The following is a 24,918-nucleotide window of genomic DNA, read 5'->3' as shown; positions in this document are numbered from 1 at the left end:
AAGAGAGCTGCTATAAATATTTTTGTACATGTGGGACCCTTTCCTATTTTTATGATCCCTTGGGGATACTGTCCTAGGTGAAAGTGTGTGCACATTTTTGTAGCCCTTTGGGCATAGTTCCAAATTGCTCTCCAGAATGGCTGGATCAGCCCACAGCTCCACCAAGAGCCATCTTTTATAGCAAACAATTTTTTAAGAAGAGGAAGATTTTAGAAAGTCAGTAAAAGTGATGAGAATGTGTGTGTGGGTGTGTGCTGACATTATCAGTGAACTCTTCTGCCTCTCAAAATGAGATGTCTTCTTACGTCTTCCTTGAGGCCAAATTCTTCATAATTTCACAACATTGATCTTCAGTCAGCACTGTGATTATTACATTACATTCATGTACCAGTTTGGTTTTTTAAGTCATTCCCTAGTTTTAGGTATCTACCTTATCTCCAACTTTTTGCTACCACAGAAATGCTGTCATAAATATGTAGAATCTTTCTTTTTGTAAGGGAGCTCAGTGGTCACTGTTAGTGGAATCTCTGGGTCTAATGCTACGGGCATTTTATTTACATAATTCCAAATTGTTTTCCAGTTTGTAATTCTACCAATGATACATCAGTGTACCAGTCTTTCCATAAACCCTCCAACATCAGACTATTCTTATCTTTTGTTATCTTTGACACTTTACTTAGTATGAGGTGAAACTTTGGGATTGTTTTGATATGCATTTGTCATATTTGTATTTGTGTTTGGCATAGTCTTTCATATTTGTTAATTGTTTGCAGTTCTTCATTTGAAAACTGCTTGTTGATATCCTTTGGCTGCTTATCTTTTGGAGAATGAAATTTGTATGGCATACCAAACCCTTATCAGAGGTATTTGACACCAGGATTATTTTCCATTCTCTTCTTATTTTATATCCTAGGTTAATTTTATTTATGCAGAAATTTTATAAATTTATTGTAATCAAATTTGATGTAATCAAAATTATGTTATCTTTTATATTTGTATCTATCCTTTGTTTAAGAATTCCTCTTTTCAACCATAAAATAAACAAGAAAGAAATTAAGGAGATGAATTGGATTTTAAAAAAGTTAGATACGATAGGCCTCTGGAGAATATTGAATGAGAATAGAATGAAGTATACCTATTTCTTAACTGTGCATGCTGTCTTCACAAAAATTGATCATATATTAAGAATATGAAAACCTCACATACAAATGCAGAAAAGCACAAATACTAAACCCCTCTTTTCAGGACCATAATGCAATAAAAATTGTATTCAGTAAAGGGCCTTTGAAACTTAGATTAAAAATTAATTGAATGCTCAATAATCCTAAAGAATATGTGGGTCAAAGAGCAGATTATAGAAACACTTTCATTAAAGATAATGACAGTACTCACACAATATACCAAAGTTTGTGGGATACGGCCAAAGAAGTACAGAGGGGAAAATTTATAACTGGAAACACTTAAGTAAATAAAAGAGAGAAGGAACAGATCAACAAATTGGACGTGCAGCTAAAAAAGTAGAAAAGGAAAAAATTAAAAATCTCCAATTAAGTACTAAAATAGAAATCCAGTAAATGAAAGGTGAGATGAATAAAGTTGAAAGTTTAAAAAAAAAACAGCTATTGAACTAATAAATAAAACTAGGAACTTATCTTATGAAAAAATGAATAAAATAGATAAATCATTGGCTAATTTGATTAAAAATGAAGATAACTAAATTGTCAGTGTCAGAAATGAAAAGTGAATGTATATCCAATGAAGATGAAATTAAAGCACTTATTAGGATCAGTTTTGCTCAGCTATATGTCAGTAATATTGACAATCTAAATGAAGTGGGTGAATATTTACAAAAATATAAATTGTCCAGATTAACAGAAGAAGAAATAGCATACTTAAATAACCCTATCTTAGGAAAAAATGAATTGAACAAGTCGTAAATAAGCTAAGAAAAACCCAAGGACTAGATGGATTTACAAGTGAATACTACTAAACATTTATTTTATTTTATTTTTTTTAAATTTTATTAATTTTATTAATTTTAATTTTTCTACAATCACTACTATATAACTTAGATTTTTTCCCCCTTACCTCCTCCCTATCTGCTCTCTCCCTCCCTTCCCTAGAGGGCATACCATTTTATATAGGTTCTACACATACATTCCTATTAAATATATTTTCACTATAGTCATGCTGTGTAGAAGAATTGAAATGAATGGGAGAAATCATATAACAAACCAAAATGTCATAAAAAAGAATATGATCTGCTGCATTCTGCTATTGAATTCCATAGTTCTTTCTCTGGATGTGGAAGGCATTTTGCCTTAAAAGACCATTGGGAATTTTTTTAAGTCCTTACATTGCAGTGAAGTTCCATGTCTACCAGAAAAAACTCTCGCACACTGTGGTTGTTGCTGTGCACAAAGTTCTCCTGGTTCTGGTCCTTTCACTCAGCATCAGATCATATAAGTCTTTCTAGGCATCTCTGAAGTCTTTCTGTTCATCATTTCTTATAGTACAATAGTATTCCATTACTTTCATATACCACAACTTGTTCAACCATTCCCCAATTGATGGGCATCCCCTTGATTTCCAGTTTTTGGCCACCACAAAGAGTACTGCTATCAATATTTTTGTACTTGTGGGACCCTTTCCCATTTTTATGATCTCTTGGGGATACAGTCCTTGAAGTGGTATTGCTGTGTCAAAGGCTATGCACATTTTTGTAGCCCTTTGGGCATAGTTCCAAATTGCTCTCCAGAATGATTGGATCAGCTCACAGCTCTACCAACAATGAATTAGTGTTCCAACTCTCCCATATCCTCTCCAGCATTTATCGTCTTCCTGTTCTGTCACGTTAGCCAATCTGCTAGGGGTGATGTGGTACCTCAGAGTTCTGATTTGCATCTCTCTAATCAGTAGTGATTTAGAGCATTTTTTTTTATTTAACTTTTAACACTCATTTTCACAAAATTTTGGGTTACAAATTTTCTCCCCTTTTATCCCCTCCCCGCCCCAAACACCAAGCATTCTAATTGCCCCTGTGACCAATCTGCTCTCTCTTCTATCATCCCTCTCTGCCCTTGTCTTCGTCTTCTCTTTTGTCCTGTAGGGCCAGATAGCTTTCTATACCCCTTTACCTGTAATTCTTATTTCCTAGTGGTAAGAACATTACAGTTGATCCTAACACTTTTGAGTTCCAACTTCTTTACCTCCCTCCCTCTCCACCCCTTCCCTTTGGAAGGCAAGCAATTCAATATAGGCCAAATCTGTGTAGTTTTGCAAATGACTTCCATAATAGTTGTGTTGTATAGGACTGACTATGTTTCCCTTCATCCTATCCTGTCCCCCATTACTTCTATTCTCCTTTGATCCTATCCCTCCCCATGAGTGTCAACCTCAAATTGCATTCTCCTCCCCATACCCTCCCTTCTATCATCCCCCCCACCCTGCTTGTCCCCTTGTCCCCCACTTTCCTGTATTGTGAGATAGGTTTTCCTACCAAAATGAGTGTGCATTTTATTCTTTCCTTTAGTGGAATGTGATGAGAGTAGACTTCATGTTTTTCTCTCACCTCCCCTCTTTATCCCTCCACTAATGAGTCTTTTGCTTACCTCTTTTATGAGAGATAATTTGCCCCATTCAGTTTCTCCCTTTCTCCTCCCAACATATTTCTCTCTCACTGCTTGATTTCATTTTTTTTTTAAAGATATGATCCCATCCTCTTCAATTCACTCTGTGCACTCTATCTCTATGTATGTGTGCGTGTGTGCATGTGTGTGTGTGTGTGTGTGTGTGTGTGTGTGTGTGTGTAATCCCACCCAGTACCCAGATACTGAATAGTTTCAAGAGTTACAAATATTGTCTTTCCATGTAGGAATGTAAACAGTTCAACTTTAGTAAGTCCCTTATGACTTCTCTTTGCTGTTCACCTTTTCATGGTTCTCTTCATTCTTGTGTTTGAAAGTCAGATTTTCTTTTCAGCTCTGGTCTTTTCATCAAGAATGCTTGAAAGTCCTCTATTTCATTGAAAGACCAATTTTTCCCCTGAAGTATTATACTCAGTTTTGCTGGATAGGTGATTCTTGGTTTTAGGCCTAGTTCCTTTGACTTCTGGAATATCCTATTCCATGCCCTTCGATGCCTTAATGTAGAGGATGCTAGATCTTGTGTTATCCTGATTGTATTTCCACAATACTTGAATTGTTTCTTTTTAGCTGCTTGCAATATTTTCTCCTTGACCTGGGAACTCTGGAATTTGGCCACAATGTTCCTAGGAGTTTCTCTTTTTGGATCTCTATCAGGCGGTGTTCTGTGGATTCCTTGAATATTTATTTTGCCCTCTGGTTCTAGAATCTCAGGGCAGTTTTCCTTGATAATTTCATGAAAGATGATGTCTAGGCTCTTTTTTTGATCATGGCTTTCAGGTAGTCCCATAATTTTTAAATTGTCTCTCCTGGATCTATTTTCCAGGTCACTTGTTTTTCCAATGAGATATTTCACATTGTCTTCAATTTTTCATTCTTTTGGTTTTGTTTTGTAATGTCTTGGTTTCTCATAAAGTCATTAGCTTCCATCTGCTCCATTGTAATTCTTAAAGAACTATTTTCTCCAGTGAGCTTTTGGACCTCTTTTTCCATTTGACTAACTCTGCTTTTTAAAGCAGTCTTCTCCTCATTGGCTTTTTGGACCTCTTTTGCCATTTGGGTTAGTCTAATTTTCAAGGTGTTATTTTTTTCAGCATTTTTTTTTGGGTGTCCTTTAGCAGGCTGTTGACTGGCTTTTCATGATTTTTTTGCATCTCTTCCAATTTTTCCTCCACCTCTCTTACTTGATTTTCAAAATCTCTTTTGCATTCTTTGATGGCCTGAGACCATTGCAAATTTATTTTGGAAGTTTTGGAGGAATAAAGCTTGACTTTGATGTCTTCCTTTAATGGTATGCTTTGTTCTTCCTCATCTGAAAAATGGAGGAAAGTACCTTTGAAGCTGTCTCTGGTGTTTGTGGGTTGAGAAATCTGGGAACTGCAGCTGCTACCCGGGATTCTGCACCCTGTAGCCTGCTCAAGTCCTGTCCCTGCTGCTCCATGGGGCCAAGGCTGGGCTGCTCCGTGTGGTGGGCTCCACTCTGAGCCAGGTATGATAGAACTTTCCTGTCAGCCTTCCAGGCTGCCTTGGGCTGGAAACCTCTCTTACTCTGTCATTTTGTGGCTTCTGCTGCTCTATAATTTGTTCAGAGTCATGTTTACAGGTATTTTATGGACTTTGCGGGGAGAGCTACAGCAGGTCCATCCTTCTACTCTGCCATCTTGGTTCCACCCCCCATACATTCTTATTGAACACATTTTCACATTAGTTATGTTGCATAGAAGAATTTAATCAGATGGGAGAAACCATGAGAAAAACCCAACCAAGATAAAACATAACACAAGAGAAAATAGTCTGCTTCATTTGGTGTTCCAATTCCATCCTTTTTTCTCTGGATGTGCATCTCAATTTGCCTCAAGAATCCTTTGGGAATGTTTTAGGTCCTTGCATTGCTTTGAAGGGCTAAATTTATCAACAACAGTCCTCGAACACTGTGGCTGTTAATGTGCATAATGTTTTTTTGGTTCTGCTCATTTCACTCAGCATCAGTTCATATAAGTCTTTCCAGGCTTTTCTGAAGTCCCCCTGTTCATCATTTCTTATAACACAATAGTATTCCAATACATTCATCATTCCCCAATTGATGGGCATTCCTTCGATTTCTAGTTCTTGGCCACCACAAAGAAAGCTGCTATAAATATTTTTGTACATTGTGGGACCTTTTCCCTTTTTTATGTTCTCTTTGGGATACAGTCCTAGAAGTGATATTGCTGGGTCAAAGAGTATGCACATTTTTGTAGCCCTTTGGGCATAGTTCCAAATTGCTTTCCATAATGGTTGGATCAGGGCTTCAGGCTTTTCTGTGCTGCTGTTTTCAGAGTTAGTTCTAGGGATCTGCATGTTTTTTGTACTTCCTAGGTGTTGTTATCATGGGAGAGGTATGGTCTCTGCTCTTCTGGTTTACTTTTTGGTCTTGGAAAAGGCCCTTGGTTCCTTGCAGCCACAGTATTAGCTCTCTTTGCCTTGGAACACTACCCAGGGTCTCCAGCTCCTGGATGACCAATCCCCAGCATCCTCTGCCCTCTAATTAAGATCCAGAACTGCATATGGGTAACAGAGTTGGGCCAAACAGGGCCAGCTATACCCAGTGTCAGGAGAAGGTTCCCTGTAATCTCTTCCTGCCCCCCTTACCATCTATGGGCTGAGAGCTTCCAAAGCTGTTGCTACTGCTTCTTTTGCATTTGTTGGCTCTGAATAAGCTTCCATCTCCGTTTCACGGACTTTTCCTGCTTTCTTCTTAAGTTTTCTGTGGCCAGAAAAATGTCTCATCCTGATCTTTTTGTTGGCACTACCACTCCAACATTTGATTTGAGGAATTATTTTAAAGTTGTTTTGAGGGGAATGTTGAATTGACCATCTTGGCTCCAACTGAGTTTTTTTTAACTCTGAATTGTTTTTAAAGCAAATAATCATCTCCCAATTTGCCTGTTTTGTAGAATCCAAGTTGTTTTACTAGATTTGTATAAAGTAAGCTGTCTTTATTATAATTGATAACTATAATAAGAAATACTCCTGATTTCTTAAGTATGAAACTCTAGAATTCTTGTTTCATTGCCTTTATGATAGAAAGTACATGCTTGGTTAGCATTTATGTATTGTTATTAAAACATGTAGTTTTTTTCTGCTCTCAAAAGCTTCTTTTCAAAAAGCTTCTTTACCGAGGAGTTTTAGTGGTGATAGATTGTTTCATAGAAACAGCTTTCTAACATGAAATGTTTTCTTGGGTGAAAAAATTAGTGAGGAAAAGTTGTGACTCACAAGTCTAGAATAAGTCCCAATTTTCCTTATTACAACCTTTATTAGAATGCACTATCTCCCAAACTGGGGTTTGTGTTGTTTTCTAAGTACTTAGTAGTGATTTAATGTCTAAGTGTGTGTATTGGTGGTTCAGTGTTAGAATTCTAGACTATCATGCAGGGAAACCTGGATTCAGTTCCTTGCCAATGCAGGGTAAAATGTTTTAGGAGGTACCTAGATGGTTCAGTGGATAGAGCACTGGGTCTGGAGTCAGGAAGACCTGAATTCAAATACATCTTCAGACACTAGCTGTGTGATCTTGGGCAAGTAACTTAACCTCAGTTTGTCTTAATCCACTGGAGAAGAAAATGGTAGACTACTTTATCTACAAATCTTTGCCACAAAAACTCCCTGGGTAGTATGGCCTTTGGGGTTACGAAGAGTTGGACATGTCTGAAGAACTGACTAGCAAAAATAATTTAATGATTATCTGAAACTTTATTTTCTGTGTAACCTGTCTTGAAGAGCTGGATTACAAAGCATATGATCACATGCCTTTAATGGGTAAAAAAGCAGAAGAATAAAATTTAAAGTAAACATTTTGTGATCTTCTATAATGGTTTAGCTTAGTAATGAATTAAATTTAACACCTGGAAATATGAGACCTGGCCTGAATGAAACAGTGCAGTTGACATTTTTAGATTAATTTTTAAAAACCAGTTTTTCTTCTAGAGTAGAGATCTAACAAAACTCCCTAATGCTTCCAAACCAGATTAAAATGTAATTGAGAAATGTTTGACAAAATAATTTGTCGTTTTCTAAATCAGTATGCACCTCAGGTATCTATTGCTGTTAGTTTGATACTACTATTTTAGAGGATGATTCAAGAGAGATTAGTTGATATAGGAAGAAGATATAAAGTGTAAACTTTTTCTATCATGTTTTTGATTGTTGTAAAGAGTATTGGATTTCAGGTCACAGAGTTCTGGTTCTGCTACTCACTGGCTGTGTGGATAAATAATTTTATGTCTCTGGTTCTGTTCCCATTTCTATCAAAGGAGGGACTTGATCTAGATTATCTCTACGAACAATTTATAGCTCTAAACTTTTATAATATTCAGAGGCCTCTAAGACATTTCTTATCATGTGGGGCTGTTTGTTTCAGTAAGAATTTGTTTGCTAATTATCTGTCTAGACTTAAAGCTAAAAATATTCGATGTTCTTCTCAGAAGCTTTGTGGTATCCTTTAAAATGTCAGCCTGTTCTTTCTGAGATATTGTAGACACCTTATACTCTGTGTCACTTCAGGTTGAGAGAAAAAATGGAAATGCTAAGAGTTGACGCTCTTTTAAATTCTGCTCAGATCCTAGGTATTCTAGCATATGTACTAGGCAACATCACACAGCAGTGTCATGCCCCCTATGGTTTTATATACCACAGGGTGGTTTTTAACTTTATTGTATTGAGATTTGGTGGTTAATTTCTACATAGAGAAGCTTTTATAGAAGTACATCCCAAGGAAAGTGTAATTAAAAGCACCATTCAGTTTTGGATTATGTGGGTTGAGTGCATGTCAGAATGCTATTGCGATAGTGCAGTGTCTCAAAAGAGTGCTGCAAAAATCTAGCTTGAAAAAGCAGTGGGTGGGCAGTAGAGTGCAAAACAAAACACCCCAGGAGACTTTATCTGTTTATTACCAACATTAATAAACACTTACTAACTGTGCTTATTAGGTGGGAATGCTAAAGGGAATAGACAGGAACTTGAGTGTGAGGTGCTGAGGAGCTAATTTTGCTATCCTTGTGGAATATTTTGCTTTTATTTTTGGTTTGTTAGATGTTTTTCCATATTGGTACTGACTTGAATGTAGGTCCTTATTAGAACTCATTCTTTTTATTTCTAAGTTTCTCTAAGTTAAGATGATATGTAGCAAAATAGGTTGGAAGTAATTATTTTTCACTTAATTCAGCTAGACTTTTGGTTCTGTATCATGAAATTCTTAGTGATCATACAAAGAGCGTGCTTTTGACTCAGATACTTTGTGTTTTGGTAAGTACTAGGATGGGATTTATGAATAGCTAGCTTGAATACCTGCTTAATACATAGCAGTGGTTGTTCCATCTCAACCTATAAGAGGCATACCAAGTGGTATCTCAAAATAGTGATCTGCAGACCTGTTCTGCTTACTGTCTATTATTGGTGATCTTTTTCATGAGTTTTGCCCTTGATAGAGGAACTGCCCATGTCACTGAAATCATCTGTTTAGGTTTGTTACATTGTAGGTAATGCTAAATTAAATTTTCTTAAAGATAGAAGCAAAAGTCAATTGGCCTTGATGAGTAGAACCTTGAAGTAGAATTTGACCAGAACTTTAAAGGAACTGTAAGAGTTACATCGTGGAAGGAAGAACATTCTATGCCCCGGAGCCATTAATAAATGTGTATTGGAAACAGTAAAGCAACTGGTTTGTTTGAAGTAGAGGGTTCTATTTGTGGAGTATGGGAGGGGTTAATGTAGGATCAGTTGGTGGGAAAACTTTAGATGTCAAGCTAATGAGTTTGAACAGGCATAATACACAAAAGGGAATCATTTACCTCCTTGTATAGAAAAATAATAGAATAAAAATATTCTAGGAAGATGAGTATGACACTAATGTGCAGTAATAGTGCTAGGTGACCTGTGAGGGCCCTTTTAATTCTTAGTCTGTAATGCTCTTAAATTGGATTTATGTAAGCATCTGGAAATTTAGTAGAAGGCAAGTGCAGGTAGTAAGTAGACATTTTAAAAGTTTCACACTTTAAAGCTCTCGATTTTGCCCTTCTTTAATTGGCAGCTTTCCTTGGAGCATTCAATCCCTCATATATATATATTTATTTATAAAATAAATAATGTATTGCTATACTATTAATTATGTACATTATGAAACTTATACAAAAACAAAAATTAAAAAAAAATGAGATAAAAAAGAAATATTTGGTCCTAGAGTCAAAACACTGGAATTTATTGAGTAGGGGAGTAAATACCATGCTTGAAATTTAGGAATTTACTTTGGTAATTTTATAGAGGATGAATTGCAGTGAGAAGTGACTTGAGTCAGAGAGATCAGTAAGGAGATTTTTTTCAGTAGTTTAGGTGAGAGTTGGTGAGAGTTGCTGAGGGTCTGAAATTGAATGGTAGCTGTTTGAATAGAGAGAAAAGGGAGCATATGTGGCCAATAAGGAGGTAGAACTCATGAGATTTGGCAACCGAATGGACTTATTGAATGTAAGATGAAGGAAACTGAGAAATCAAAGACAGCACTAAAGTTGTGATTACCTGGTTGACAGGAAAAACGGTGGTGCACTTTACAGAGACAAAGTGGTTTTGAGTGATGGTTGGGTTTGAGAGGAAAGATAATATAATGATATCTGTGAATCCAGATCGTAATCTATCCATGCTTTTTTATTATGCGTGACTCACTCTGTCTCACTGAAAAAGAAATGGAAGAGATATAGGCCTTTTACTTGCCTCAGCTGGACCCTCACTGTTGCTAGGCAGTTTTTACCCCCCTATTCTCCTTAGTAAGTCTTCCAAATCTTTTCATCCCTTCTCAAACCTGCCATGGCTTTTTTCCCACCACCTCCTTCCCCCACTCAGTTGAGAACTTGGCCTCATATTTTACAAAAAAAATTGAGTCCATTTGTCATAAGCTCCCTCTTCTCATCAGATATCACTCAGGTGCCTTCTGCTACTATCCTCTTCATCCTTGTCTCACATCATGAAATGATGTTACTCTTTACAGTGGCTAAACCCTTCTACTTATTCAGGTGATCCCTTTCCATCCCATCTCCTCCAGTAGATTCATCCCTCTGTCATACCCACTCTTTCACTTATTTCCAATCTTTCTCTCTTTAGGCTTATTTCCTACTGCCTAGGAACATGCTATGATTCTGTCATCTTCAAAAAAACTTCACTTGATCCTTTAATCCCTGTTAATTGTCATCCTACATCTTTTCTGTCCTTTGTAGCTAAAATGATAGTCTACAATAGATTCCTCAACTTTTTCTCCTCTCCTTTGCACCTTAACTCCTTATAATATGACTTCAGACCCTATCATTCCACTGAACCTGCTTTTTCCAAAGTTGCTGATGATTTCTTAGTTGCCAAATCTAGTGGCCTTTTCTCAGTTCTTTCTCCTTGAGAACACTTTAGCTTGATCATTCTCCCTTCCTTAATACCCTCTTTCCTCTAGGTTTTCTGTGACACTCTCTTACTTCTACTTATCTGATCCATCCTTTGCTGAATCCTCTTAAAGGTCATTCCTTCTAACCAGTTGTCCCTCAGGGTTTTGTCCTGGACTCTCTTCTCCTTCTATGCTACTTCACTTGATCATCTCATCAGCTTCCATAGATTTAATTACCATCTACTATCTCTAGATTCTCAAATATACCTGTCCTACCCCAAACACTCTGTTGACCTCCAATCTTGCATCTCCTACAGCCTTTTATACATCTTAAACTATACATACAGTAGACGTCCTAAACTCAGCATGTTCAAAACAGAACTCTTTTCTCCTAAACTCTCTGTCCTCCCCACCTTCCTTCCCTATTTCTGTAGAGATAACACCATCTTCCCAGTCCCTCATACTCACAGTCTCAGAGTCATCCTAGGTTCCTCTCTAGCTCTCACCACCCCTCCCCTCCCCCATATCCAAAATGTTGCCGAGGCCTGACAGTTTTTACCATTGCCACATCTCTTTTATGTACTTCCATCTCTCCTCTGATGCTGCCACCATTGTAGTGCAAGCTGCCCCCAACATTTCATGCCTTGATTACTATAATAGTTGCCAGCAGGTCTGCCTGCCTCAAGTCTCTCCATTCCACTCCACTCTCGATTCATCCACTGTCCCCTGCTCAGTGAACTTCAGTGACTTCTGTTGCCTCCAACAGCAAATACAAAATGCTTTATTTGGCATGTAAAGCCCTTTGTAAACTAGCCCACTCCTACTGTTCCAGTCTTCTTGCATCTTACTTCTTGACATGTATTCTTCAATTCAGTAATATTGACCTTTTGGCCATTCCGCCTACAAGACACTGTTTCAGCTCTAGGTGTATTCTCTATCCTCCATGCCTGGAATGTTGTCCCTCTATTCCAACTACTGATCTCTCTGGCTTCTTTTAAGTCCCAGCTAAAATCCTACCTTATACAGGAAGCCTTTCCTAATCCCTCTTACCTGTACTGCCTTCCCTCTATTAATCATTTTGTATGTATTAACCTGTGCGCGCACGCGCACACACACACACACACACACACACACACACACCCCTTGCTTTATATATTTGCATGTTATCTCCATTAGATTGTAAACTCCATTAGGGTAGAGACTTATCTTTGGCTTCTTTTTCTATCCTTGGTGCTTAACACAATGCCTGTATATAGTACGTACCTAATAAATGTTTATTAATTAATTGATTGATCATGTTTTCACAAGCAGAGCCAACCCTGTTAGGGTTGAGGTGGTCTCTAGGGACAGGGGTTAGGAATCGAATTTTCCCAATGGAACCTGTATAGCTCCTGGAGGTAGTGGCTAGTTTAGTTTATAACTGTCATAAAAGGCCTGTTCCAAAAGAAGAGGTTGAGAGCTAAAACAGCATGAGGAAAGGGACAGAGAAGAGGGAGTGATATTGTTATTTTGTCTAGGTTTATAAATATGCCATCAAAAGTTGGTTGGTACTACTCTAAATCTGTGAGGCCAATGTTGATATAGTATCACCATTTTTTATTTAGGCACAGTCCTACCATGAGTAGTCAGTAACTCTTCAGTTGTTAAGGTATCTCAAAGTTTCTCTAAAGAGTGTATTTAGTTGTATTTTATACAAATCTTATATATATCTTGGTAAGTTAACACCCAAATATTTTCTATTCTTATTTTGAATGAAATTTCTGTTCTTGTTGTTTTTTTGTTATTCCTGAATAGAATTTGATAATGTCAAGAGTGATAAAAAGGAAAGGTACATTATTCTTAAAAGCATCATGGACAGTGGACATTACTAAATAAGTGTGCATCAAATGACATAGTGTCTAATCTTGAAAGCAGAGACAGTTTTAAAAAGAAAGCAACAGTAACAAAATGAAAGTAGTAGACTTTAATATGCTTCTGTTTGAGTTTGGTAAATCCAGGAGAAAGACACATCAGGAAAAATTTAAAAGCTTGAGTATATTAATGGGAGAATTAGATTTTACTGACCTATGGTAACTTCCAAATAGGAATATTAAGCATTACTTATATTTATCAGCATCCTGTGGGTAGCTTTAGAAAAACTGGTCATTTTCTAGACCATAGAGGAATTATAAGCATATGCAAAAAGATAGAAAAAAACATTCTTTATAGACCCTAATAAAATAATTATGAAAAAAAGACACAGACCCAAATTGACTACATAATATCCTGAAAAAATGTGTTGTCAGATAATTCAGCATAATGGAATATTGTTGTATTATAAGAAATGAGGAAAGTGATAGGTTCAGGAAAACCTGGGAACACTTGCAAATGAACTTATACGAATTAAAATAAACAGAACTAGAACAATTTATACAATGACAACAATATTGTAAAGACCACAGTTTTGAAAAACTTAAGAAAACTGATCAAATATCTAATTAATTTAAAAAAATAAACTTTCGTCATTCTGATCCTGATTGCTCTGCTTACTTCCCCTCAACTCTTCTTCCCTCCCATTACCCTGTCCAATCTCAGATTTACTTTGTCGTTTCTTAAAAAAAAATCTTTGTTTGCCAGTTGATATCAACAAGCTTAATTTGCTCCAACCCCACCCCATCTTGTATATTCTTCTATTTATGTGACATCTATTCCCCTTTCCAAGAAATATGGTTTTTATTCCGTCCTTTTTTTTTACTCCTTACTTCCATTTTTTTTCTGTTGTACTTTATTAACTGTTCTCAGGACTGCTAATTCTCTCTTGAGGGTACAGTGGGAATTTCTGTGTCACCCAAATCTGGGAATCTGAATACTATTCTTTTGCTAGTCTCTTTGATGTCATGACTGTTGTCCTCCTGCCTCCTTCTTTGCTTCCCTCTCCCTCCATCCCTCCATTCCCCATCCCCTCTCCATGCCCCCCATCCCCCCTCCCCGCCCCCCTCTGCTTGGGGGATAGTGCCATTCTGGTTAATGAGATATCCCACTTAAGTGCATTACCATGGAGACTAATCTGTAATTTTGAAGGATTCAAAATATTACCACCTGTTTGTCCTCTTTACTGCTTTTACTCTTTCTCTTCACCAAAGAAAGTGGAAGGGGAGGGAGTAGGTTGTTCCTGCATAGTCAGATATTCACTTTAAAAACATGGCCTCTGATATGTAGATTCAAAGCTGTGATAGATAGTCTTGTCATTCACTCAGCTGTTGATTATTGAGTTGTGTATAAAAAACAAGGCAAATGCTATTGATGGGTTTTATCAGTTGTGTCATTAATTTTATTTAATTTTAAATAATTCTGTAACTTTCCCATCTGATATCCTAGAATTTATTTCTACATTTTCTTTTACTTCACTCTCTGGTAACAGTTTCTGATAACCAAGAATATTATTGGAATATATCTTTCTCGGGGCGGAGCCATGATGGCGGAGTAGAAAGACGCACATACGCTACCTCTGAACCCACTGCCCATAAAATATCTGTAAAAAAAAGAACCACCGGTGAATTCTGGAGCAGCAGAAGCCACAGAACAACGGAGCGGAGGAGATTTCTGCTCCAGAGGGCCTGAAAACCTCTCGCAAAAGGTCCTTCGCGCCCCGGACCCAGAGCAGAGCCCAACCCTGCCTCGGTGGCATGGCGCGGAAAGGAGCTGATCCAAGCAGGCTTCAGGGATGGAATCTCCAGTGGCCGCGTGGGTCCCTCCACCCACAGGTGACAAGGGTCAGTGAGAAGGTCTCTTTGGCGGGTTGAGAGGGGAGTGGGGTGCCCCCATAACTCAGGCCCCCTCGGGAGGCAGCAGCAGAGGTGGGAGCAGACCAGGGCTCCCCAAGCAGGCAGGAGCCTGGATCCATTGTTGAAGGTCTCTGCATAAACCCCCTGAGGGAACTGAGCCCATGAGGTGGCCCTGCCCTGACCTGAGCTTAATCTCACACTGAATAGCAGCCCTGCCCCCGCCCAAAGCCCTGAGGCTGGGAAGCAGCATTTGAATCTCAGACCCCAAGTGCTGGCTGGGAGGATCTGGAGGCGAGGTGGGGGTGGAGAGGACACTCAGAAGTCAAGTCACTGGCTGGGAAAATGCCCAGAAAAGGGAAAAAACAATAAGACTATAGAAGGTTACTTTCTTGGTGAACAGGCATTTCCTCCCTTCCTTTCTGATGAGGAAGAACAATGCTTACCATCAGGGAAAGACACAGAAGTCAAGGCTTCTGTATCCCAGCCCACCCAATGGGCTCAGGCCATGGAAGAGCTCAAAAAGGATTTTGAAAATCAAGTTAGAGAGGTGAAGGAAAAACTGGGAAGAGAAATGCAAGCAAAGCATGAAAAACAAGTAAACACCCTGCTAAAGGAGACCCAAAAAAATGCTGAAGAAAATAACACCTTGAAAAATAGGCTAACTCAACTGGCAAAAGAGGTTCAAAAAGCCAATGAGGAAAAGAATGCTTTCAAAAGCAGAATTAGCCAAATGGAAAAGGAGGTTCAAAAGCTCACTGAGGAAAATAGTTCTTTCAAAATTAGAATGGAACAGATGGAGGCCAATGACTTTATGAGAAACCAAGAAATCACAAAACAAAACCAAAAGAATGAAAAAATGGAAGATAATGTGAAATATCTCACTGGAAAAACAACTGACCTGGACAATAGATCCAGGACAGACAATTTAAAAATTATGGGACTACCTGAAAGCCATGATCAAAAAAAGGGCCTAGACATCATCTTTCATGAAATTATCAAGGAAAACTGCCCTGAGATTCTAGAACCACAATAAGTATTCAAGGAATCCACAGATCACCGCCTGATAGAGATCCAAAAAGAGAAACTCCTAGGAACATTGTGGCCAAATTCCAGAGTTCCCAGGTCAAGGAGAAAATATTGCAAGCAGCTAGAAAGGAACAATTCAAGTATTGTGGAAATACAATCAGGATAACACAAGATCTAGCAGCTTCTACATTAAGGGATCAAAGGGTGTGGAATAGGATATTCCAGAAGTCAAAGGAACTAGGACTAAAACCAAGAATCACCTACCCAGCAAAACTGAGTATAATACTTCAGGGGAATATATCTTTCTCATTCATACATCGGATAAATGAGATCTAACTGTATTTTCATTTGCCTGTGTGCATACCAGAACAACCGTGTTTATTTTTGTTTTGTAATCTAGTTTCAACAAATAATACAGTAGATTGTTTGGATCATAGAGGTTCTTTGTTTTTGTCTATGACATAGTCACTCCTTTTGGTCTCAGTAGATGCTTCTAAGGACATCTTGAATCAGTTAATATTCTAATATTCATTGATTCTTTATTTGTAAGTAAGGAATGGTGAATACTTTTCATAATAATTGCAAATTCACTCTTAAATTTGAACTTCTTTTCCCAATCAGATGTTGTCTTTTTACTGCCATTGTCCCATCTAGTCTCTGTCAGGAGATTATCACTACCCCAGAACAATTTAGTTGAATTCATTAACAAACTACAGTTATTCAAATAATATCTTAGTATTCAGAGAAGAGAGTGATACTCTTTGTATGATGCCACTCTTTTCCTTTAAGTTCAAAACTACTTCATTTCTATTTTATACACTGAAAAAGGTACAGAATTTGATGTTGGTGACCTGAGTTTGAATACTGGCTCTGATACTTCTTATCTATGTGCCACTGGACAAATCACCTAGCCTCTCTGTGCCTTACTTTCCTTATCTGTAAAATGAGGAGAGTTAAGCCCGTTTGCCAACCTAGATGCTCAAAAGTAACTGATTCTTAAATCTTCCGTTTTCTGTTATTTTGAAACTTTTGTGACAAATTTTGTTGTAGTGAAAAAAGTTGAGATGCTCAGTGGAATTCACTGTAATAAATTTGTCTCTAAATGTTAGATTGACAGTTATATATTCCACCCAGGAGACAATTGAAGGAAGAGGAGTTATACCAAGATGGAGCTACATGCTTACATTTATTAAACTTATTTATTACACTACTTATTTATTGTTTATTAAACTTATTATTATATTATGTATTAAACCAGGCACCTATAGGCAGGGACTGGAGGTATAGTAGCGGGGAATGGGGAAGGGAGAAGGAGAAGGCGTGGTAGAGAAAATCGGGAGGGCAGTCTGGAAAGGAATAAAGCTGTGGCTAGAGAGTGGTTGCTGTCCTTGAGGGGAGGTTTGGGAGGAGCCATTCAATCAGAGGTAGAGGTTGCAGAAGTAGAGTATATTTTCAGTATGTGAATGCCTGATTTGGAGTAAGCATTTAGGCTGAAGAGGTTTCTGGGGCACCATGGGGAAAGTCTAGAGTGTAACATGGAGATAGAGATGATTTTTTGCTTCATAACTGACTATCTGTTTTAATAGCGAATGTGAGAACTCAGTTGCATCTCAATGAACATTTATAAGGTGTTTTTAGTAGTTTAGGTGAAAGATACCTGTTTTTAGAAGAGTTATCAGGGAAAATCACTCAGAATGTGTCTCATTGTTGTGGTTTCTCTTAGCATATTTTCACATTTGTTCTTAGCTTTCTTTTTTGCTGAAACAAAACATTAATGATTTGGAGATGATTTTAAACAATCTTTTTAAAACATTTTATATGGTATGCATTGGAAAGAGTCTGGGTCAGAAATTCCGCTTTTGTGATTGCTGTGTATGATTGGAAAATTTTCTCAAAGCATTTGCCTTAGGTTTTAAATTTAATTTCATTAGAGTTAGTTTGTATAGATAATCAGCTTGCTTTTTAGAAACATACACAGATTCTCTCCTTCCCCTCCCCTTATTGTTGAAAATGTAAAAATACCTGCCCTTTAAAAAGTTGGAAATATTTTTCTTCTTGAGGAAAAAGATTTCTTATTAGCAATTCTGGAGTTTATTCCTTGCCCTTTGTTATTGAAAACAAATTTGGGGGTGACTAACCTGGTTAATGTATGACTGTGAATAGGTTATTTAACTCTTCCTCCCTCTGCTGGCTTTTGAGAGATGCTACATAGAGGATAATTTTTTTTAAGAAAAGAAACATACAAAGTTGCCATTTATTTCACTTAAGAATCAGTAAAATTCCCTGCTCATTCATAAATCAGTTCATCTGTGTCCAGGAATCAAAAGTTTTATTGGAATATTTTTGTGTTCTAGTGTTTAATATTTCTCTTTCTCATTTTCTAAGAATGTGTTAGAATACCTGTAATTGTAGAATCTTCATGTGGCAATGAGCTTGATGGTGTGTTGTCTGTTATCATCATGATCATGATCAATCATTATTTTGAGAAGTTTGAATGAAATGTGATCAAAACTGCAATAAAAGGGAAGGGAGAGCGTAAAGGCATATTTCAGATTGCTTTTCTGTAGATTACTCAGGAATAGGAAATGAATTTGGAGAATAAAAAGACTCGTCCCTCCTACCACCCTGTGCTTTAAAATGTTTTATAGTTGCTATTTGCTCTAAATTAAACTACCAAAAATTTCACATAGGTTTTCAGATGATATTAATTATACACCTAATTAATTAGGTCCAACCAGTGGTCTGCTCACCTTGATGTTTTCCTTTTCATGCTGGCCTTAAGGGATGGTTTGTGTGATATACTGGTAATTGCCTTCCATGGTATTACCTTTACAAAATTACTAATGGACACTCCCAGTATCCCCCTTAATAGTCAATTGGTTATTAAAATCTTTAGTAACCTAAGATTTTAAAATCTTAAATTATTTAAAATCTTAAATTAAAATCTTAAGATTATGATCTACCCCTCTAGTAATATTATTTGTTTGTAGAACATCTTTCTCTAGAATTCTAATGTAACAAGACTTGTTTCATAGTGTAATGGAAAGAGTTCTGAATTTGGAGTCAGAGGATCTGGGTTCAAATTTGAACTCCGCTATTTATTGTTTTTGTGATTTTGAGTAAGTCACTTGGTCAGTGTTTTTGTGTGCAAAATGAGGGATGGACTAAAAGACCTTTATGGTCCCTGTCACTTTAATTCTATGAAAGTAGGCTTCATTATATATAACCATGTTGTTTCACAAGCTCAGTATTTCTTCTAAGAGCTTTTCTTTTTCAGTTAAAGTAAGATACTATTCTATAATTTGTTATAGAGTTGCATGGGGGGAAGTGAGAGGCTAAGTGACTTTTCTGGGGTCACAGAATGATACAACATATTTCATCAGTTCATCACTGAACTCTTGTCTTCCTGACCTTGAAACTGGCTCTCTAGCCATTGTGCTGTGCTGCCTTTTACATTAGAGTTTTATCTGCTAACATTGTGCCATTTTTGTTATTTATGCAAAATGACAGAATTTCAAAATTTTTTTTATTTTTTATTTAACTTTTAACATTCATTTTCACAAAATTTTGGGTTCCAAATTTTCTCCCCTTTTGTCCCCTCCCCCCACCCCAAAACACTGAGCATTCTAATTGCCCCTATCACCAATCTACTCTCTCTTCTATCATCTCTGTCTGCCCTTGTCTCCATCTTCTTTTTGTCCTGTAGGGCCAAATAATTTTCTATACCCCATTACCTGTATTTCTTGTTTCCTAGTAGCAAGAACAGTACTTGACAGTGGTTCCTAAAACTTTGAGTTCCAACTTCTCTTCCTCCCTCCCTCCCCACCCCTTCCCTTTGGAAGGCAAGCAATTCAATATAGGCCATATCTGTGTAGTTTTGCAAATGACTTCCATAATAGTCGTGTTGTATAGGACTAACTATATTTCCCTCCATCCTATCCTGTCCCCCATTACTTCTATTCTCTCTTTTGATCCTGTCCCACCCCATGAGTGTCGACCTCAAATTGCTCCCTCCTCCCCATGCCCTCCCTTCCATCATCCCCCCTACCCTGCTTATCCCCTTCTCCCCCACTTTCCTGTATTGTAAGATAGGTTTTCATACCAAAATGAGTGTGCATTTTATCCCTTCCTTTAGTGGAATGTGATGAGAATAAGCTTCATGTTTTTTTCTCTTACCTTCTCTTTTCCCCTCCACTAAAAAGTCTTTTGCTTGCCTCTTTTATGAGAGATAATTTGCCCCATTCCATTTCTCCCTTTCTCCTCCCAATATATTTCTCTCTCACTGCTTGATTTCATTTTTTTAAGATATGATCCCATCCTCTTCAATTCACTCTGTGCACTCTGTCTCTATGTGTGTGTGCATGTGCGTGTGCATGTGTATGTGTGTAATCCCACCCAGTACCCAGATACTGAATAGTTTCAAGAGTTACAAATATTGTCTTTCGATGTAGGAATGTAAACAGTTCAACTTTAGTAAAGTCCCTTATGACTTCTCTTCGCTGTTTACCTTTTCATGCTTCTCTTCATTCTTGTGTTTGAAAGTCAAATTTTCTTTTCAGCTCTGGTCCTTTCATCAAGAATGCTTGAAAGTCCTCTATTTCATTGAAAGACCAATTTTTCCCCTGAAGTATTATACTCAGTTTTGCTGGGTAGGTGATTCTTGGTTTTAGTCCTAGTTCCTTTGACTTCTGGAATATCCTATTCCACACCCTTTGATCCCTTAATGTAGAAGCTGCTAGATCTTGTGTTATCCTGATTGTATTTCCACAATACTTGAATTGTTTCTTTCTAGCTGCTTGCAATATTTTCTCCTTGACCTGGGAACTCTGGAATTTGGCCACAATGTTCCTAGGAGTTTCTCTTTTTGGATCTCTATCAGGCGGTGATCTGTGGATTCCTTGAATACTTATTTTGCCCTCTGGTTCTAGAATCTCAGGGCAGTTTTCCTTGATAATTTCATGAAAGATGATGTCTAGGCCCTTTTTTTGATCATGGCTTTCAGGTAGTCCCATAATTTTTAAGTTGTCTGTCCTGGATCTATTGTCCAGGTCAGTTGTTTTTCCAGTGAGATATTTCACATTATCTTCCATTTTTTCATTCTTTTGGTTTTGTTTTGTGATTTCTTGGTTTCTCATAAAGTCATTGGCCTCCATCTGTTCCATTCTAATTTTGAAAGAACTATTTTCTTCAGTGAGCTTTTAACCTCCTTTTCCATTTGGCTAATTCTGCTTTTGAAAGCATTCTTTTCCTCATTGGCTTTTTGAACCTCTTTTGCCAGTTGAGTTAGCCTATTTTTCAAGGTGTTATTTTCTTCAGCATTTTTTTGGGTCTTCTTTAGCAGGGTGTGGACCTGCTTTTCATGCTTTACTTGCATCTCTCTCATTTCTCTTCCCAGTTTTTCCTCCACCTCTCTAACTTGATTTTCAAAATCCTTTTTGAGCTCTTCCATGGCCTGAGCCCATTGGGTGGGCTGGGATACAGAAGCCTTGACTTCTGTGTCTTTCCCTGATGGTAAGCATTGTTCTTCCTCATCAGAAAGGAAGGGAGGAAATACCTGTTCACCAAGAAAGTAACCTTCTATAGTCTTGTTTTTTTTCCCTTTTCTGGGCATTTTCCCAGCCAGTGACTTGACTTCTGAGTTTTCTTTCCACCCCCACCTCGCCTCCAGATCCGCCTAGCCAGTTCAGGTGCTCAGGTGGGGGCAGGGCCACCTCACAGGCTCAGTTCCCTCAGGGGGTTTATGCAGAGACCTTCAACAATGGATCTGGGCTCCTGCCTGCTTGGGGAGCCTTGGTCTGCTCCCACCTCTGCTGCTGCCTCCCGAGGGGGCCTGAGTTATGGGGGCACCCCACACCCCTCTCAGCAAGCCGAGAAGACCCTCTCTCCAACCTTTGGGGCCCGTGGGTGGAGGGACCTGCACGGCCACTGGAGATTCCATCCCTGAAGCCCGCTCGGATTCGCTCCTCTCAGTGCCGCGCTGCCAAGAAAGGGCTGGGCTTGGCTCCGTGTCCCGTGCTTGATGGACCTTTTGTGAGAGGTTTTCAGGGCTCTCTGGAACAGAAATCTTGTGTGCTCCATTGTTCTGTGGCTTCTGCTGCTCCAGAATTTGTTGGGAGTTCTTTTTTACAGATATTTTATGGGCTGTGGGTTCGGAGCTAGTGTATGTGTGTCTTTCTACTCCGCCATCTTGACTCCGCCGCCCAGAATTTCAAAATTTTTAGTAAAAAGCAGAACCTGTTATTTTTTTCCTATTAGTCAAACTGATCTGAATTAAAAGTAACCCACTAGTTATACATTACTTTAGGGTAGCTAAAGTGTTTAAATAATTATTAGCTGCCACCTGATTCAGGAAAATAGGTGTCATTCTGTTGTTTAAGTAATATGTAATTTCTGTTCATTGATTTTTTTTTAAATTTTTATTTTTGTACAGGTCACCTTCCTGTTGAATCCTTGACCTAGTTTTCCAGTCCCCAGACCTGCTCCATGATCTAGATCTAGGAAATACTTGGAATTTTGAAATGAAGATGGAGGAGGCTGTGGGAAAAGTTGAAGAACTTACTGAGTCTGCAGTCCCACCAAAGGCGTCTGAAAAACAAGAAACAGTCCAGACAGAAGATGGACCTATAGAACTAGAGTCTCATTCTCAGAAAGATGGTGTGAGTGATTCTGCAGTTCTTTCATCAATGCCTTGCTTGCTGATGGAATTAAGACGGGACTCCTCAGAGTCTCAACTGGCATCCACAGAAAGTGATAAACCAACAACTGGCCGAGTTTATGAGAGTGACTCTTCTAATCATTGCATGCTTTCACCTTCTTCCAGTGGACATCTGGCGGATTCAGATACATTGTCTTCCGCAGAAGAGAATGAGCCCTCCCAGGCAGAAGCTGCTGTTGAAGGAGATCCTTCTGGCGTGTCTGGATCAGCTCTTGGTCGCAAGTCTAGAAGGTCCCGATCTGAAAGTGAAACATCAACAATGGCTGCCAAGAAAAACAGGCAGTCCAGTGATAAGCAAAATGGCCGAGTTACCAAGGTTAAAGGTCACCGGAGCCAAAAGCACAAAGAAAGAATCCGGCTACTGAGGCAGAAGCGGGAGCTTGCTGCTCGCAAGAAGTATAATCTGCTGCAGGACAGCAGTACCAGTGATAGTGACCTGACCTGTGACTCAAGCACGAGTTCATCAGATGATGATGAAGAAGTTTCAGGGAGCAGCAAGACAGTCACTGCAGAGATACCAGGTAGAGGATGTTTTTTAAACTGAACGGTAAAGCGCCTGACACCGTTTCTCAGCTGTCTGGCTCAGTTAGATGAGTGACATTTGAGAAAAACCAGGAGACCTGCAGCTCTGTGTAAATTTGAAGACTGCAGTGTATTAACAAGACATGGCCAATTAAAAACAAAACAAAAGAAAAACCAAACCTGATCTGAGGTTTCCAGTGCACTTTTGCACATCAGCAAAAATATTTAAATGGTAAATGATAGGGACAAGACTTTTTAAGTCATGGAATTTCTCACAGATCTTTTTCTCTGTAAACCCATTAAATGAACTCCCATCATTGCTTTTTAGTATTGATTAGATTTAATAATCGTTATACAGCTTCATTACTAAATACTTTCTCCTGAAGAGTAGGCAACTTGTTTGATTATACAGCAGCTGCACCAAAGTTTATGGTGTCTGAAATAACATGTTCATCTTTTATCTGAGTTTTCTCATAACTCCCTTACTGCTTAATACAGTGCTTGCTCCTTTTATGTTTTATGATTCTGATATACATTTCAGTGCATGACAAGTTTAGTTGCTCTTGTTGTGCATTATTTCTATGTGAAGCTGTCACTTATTTCATTAAAAAATTGTTTTTGCAAAATTTCCCCCTTAAACCTTCAAAGCTTTTAAAAATTTTGAACTAATCTGTTGATTCTAGCTTTTATGTTACAAGGGTCTATAATTTATTAAGTCTGCTTCCACCATGTAATTGGGTGTGGCAAAACTATTATAGGGGCAGCCTTATAATTCATAGAATAAGAAAGATGAGGTCTTGAAAGTTTCCTAATTGGTGAATTTTCCTTTCTAAAGAGACTCCTGTGTCATGATCAGAATATTTCGCAAACTGCTTACTTAGCATCTATCTGATCTCAGCTTTGTTTTTGTAACCCTAAAGAGGGGGAAGTTTTGGTTTTTCAGATTTTTGTGGGTGGTCATACTATTTCTTTCTACATTTCTAAAGGATGTTTGGGATGTGCTTACCTCCACATGATAGAAAACAGCATATTGCTGATGTAAAACAAGTTATTTAAAGGAAAATCGTATTGGTTAGTTAAATCCACAAAGACCCAAACCTATATAAATTGCATAACTAGAATGATTGTAAAGCACTTTCTACATATTAAAGTGCTGTATAAATGATTATAAGAATAAAACAGTATCACCTGTACAATGTTATGCATATTAAAGATGAGTTTTTCACAGTCTTTAGAAATATTTGTCACTGTTTCACTATCTCCATTGAGTGAGTGGGGTTTGTTTCCCTATGGGAGCTACTTTCTCTTTGATATATTGTCACACTGGAGCTCCTGCTGGGAAGTAGGTTAAATGATGAAAATGAAGCTCAGCATTTAAATACAAGAGAGAGGTAAAGATATTTGAGTTGTTATAAGGCAAACTCTAGGTCAGGGGTTCTTCATCTTTTTTGCATCATGGACCTCCTCAGAATGTGTTTGAATGCATAAAATAAAATACGTAGGATGATAAAGGAAGCAAATGACATTGAAATACATTTGTCAAAATATTTAAAAGCACCTTTCCCTTTCCCTAAACAAGGTCAAAGATGCCAGGAAAAGAACCCCTATTCTAGGTGATTTTTAAATTTTTGTACTTAATAGTGGTTTTACTAGTAGTGAAAAAGGAATACCTTATAACAACTTTTAAAACTTTTCCTCTTTTGTTCTGTTCGTGAATTCCATTGTTTATGCCCAGCAGTTCAGTTTGTCCATATGATAGCTTTTTGATACTTTTATTGTTTTAATTTTATTAAGTACATGGTTTTCAGGTTCATAATTTGCTTCTGTGACATAAGATAGCTGTAATAT

The 24,918-nt window shown here is 37.9% G+C and overlaps 1 protein-coding gene across 4 annotated transcripts in view; it reads left to right on the top strand.

Annotated features, from left to right (window-relative positions):
- ARK2N (arkadia (RNF111) N-terminal like PKA signaling regulator 2N) overlaps nt 1-24,918 on the top strand; it is a 113,772-nt gene that overhangs the window by 48,290 nt on the left and 40,564 nt on the right. For all 4 annotated transcript variants that reach the window (XM_072605224.1, XM_072605222.1, XM_072605225.1 and 1 more), the window contains exon 2: nt 22,264-23,069. In XM_072605224.1, the coding sequence (XP_072461325.1) occupies nt 22,352-23,069 (718 nt within the window). In that variant the 5' untranslated portion in view covers nt 22,264-22,351. The remainder of the gene's footprint in view (nt 1-22,263; nt 23,070-24,918) is intronic.

The sequence above is a fragment of the Notamacropus eugenii genome, chromosome 4, assembly GCF_028372415.1.
Source record: "Notamacropus eugenii isolate mMacEug1 chromosome 4, mMacEug1.pri_v2, whole genome shotgun sequence".
Lineage (NCBI taxonomy): Eukaryota > Metazoa > Chordata > Mammalia > Diprotodontia > Macropodidae > Notamacropus > Notamacropus eugenii.
Note: the sequence above shows the minus strand (reverse complement) of the source record. Positions and strands in the feature narration are given on the sequence as shown.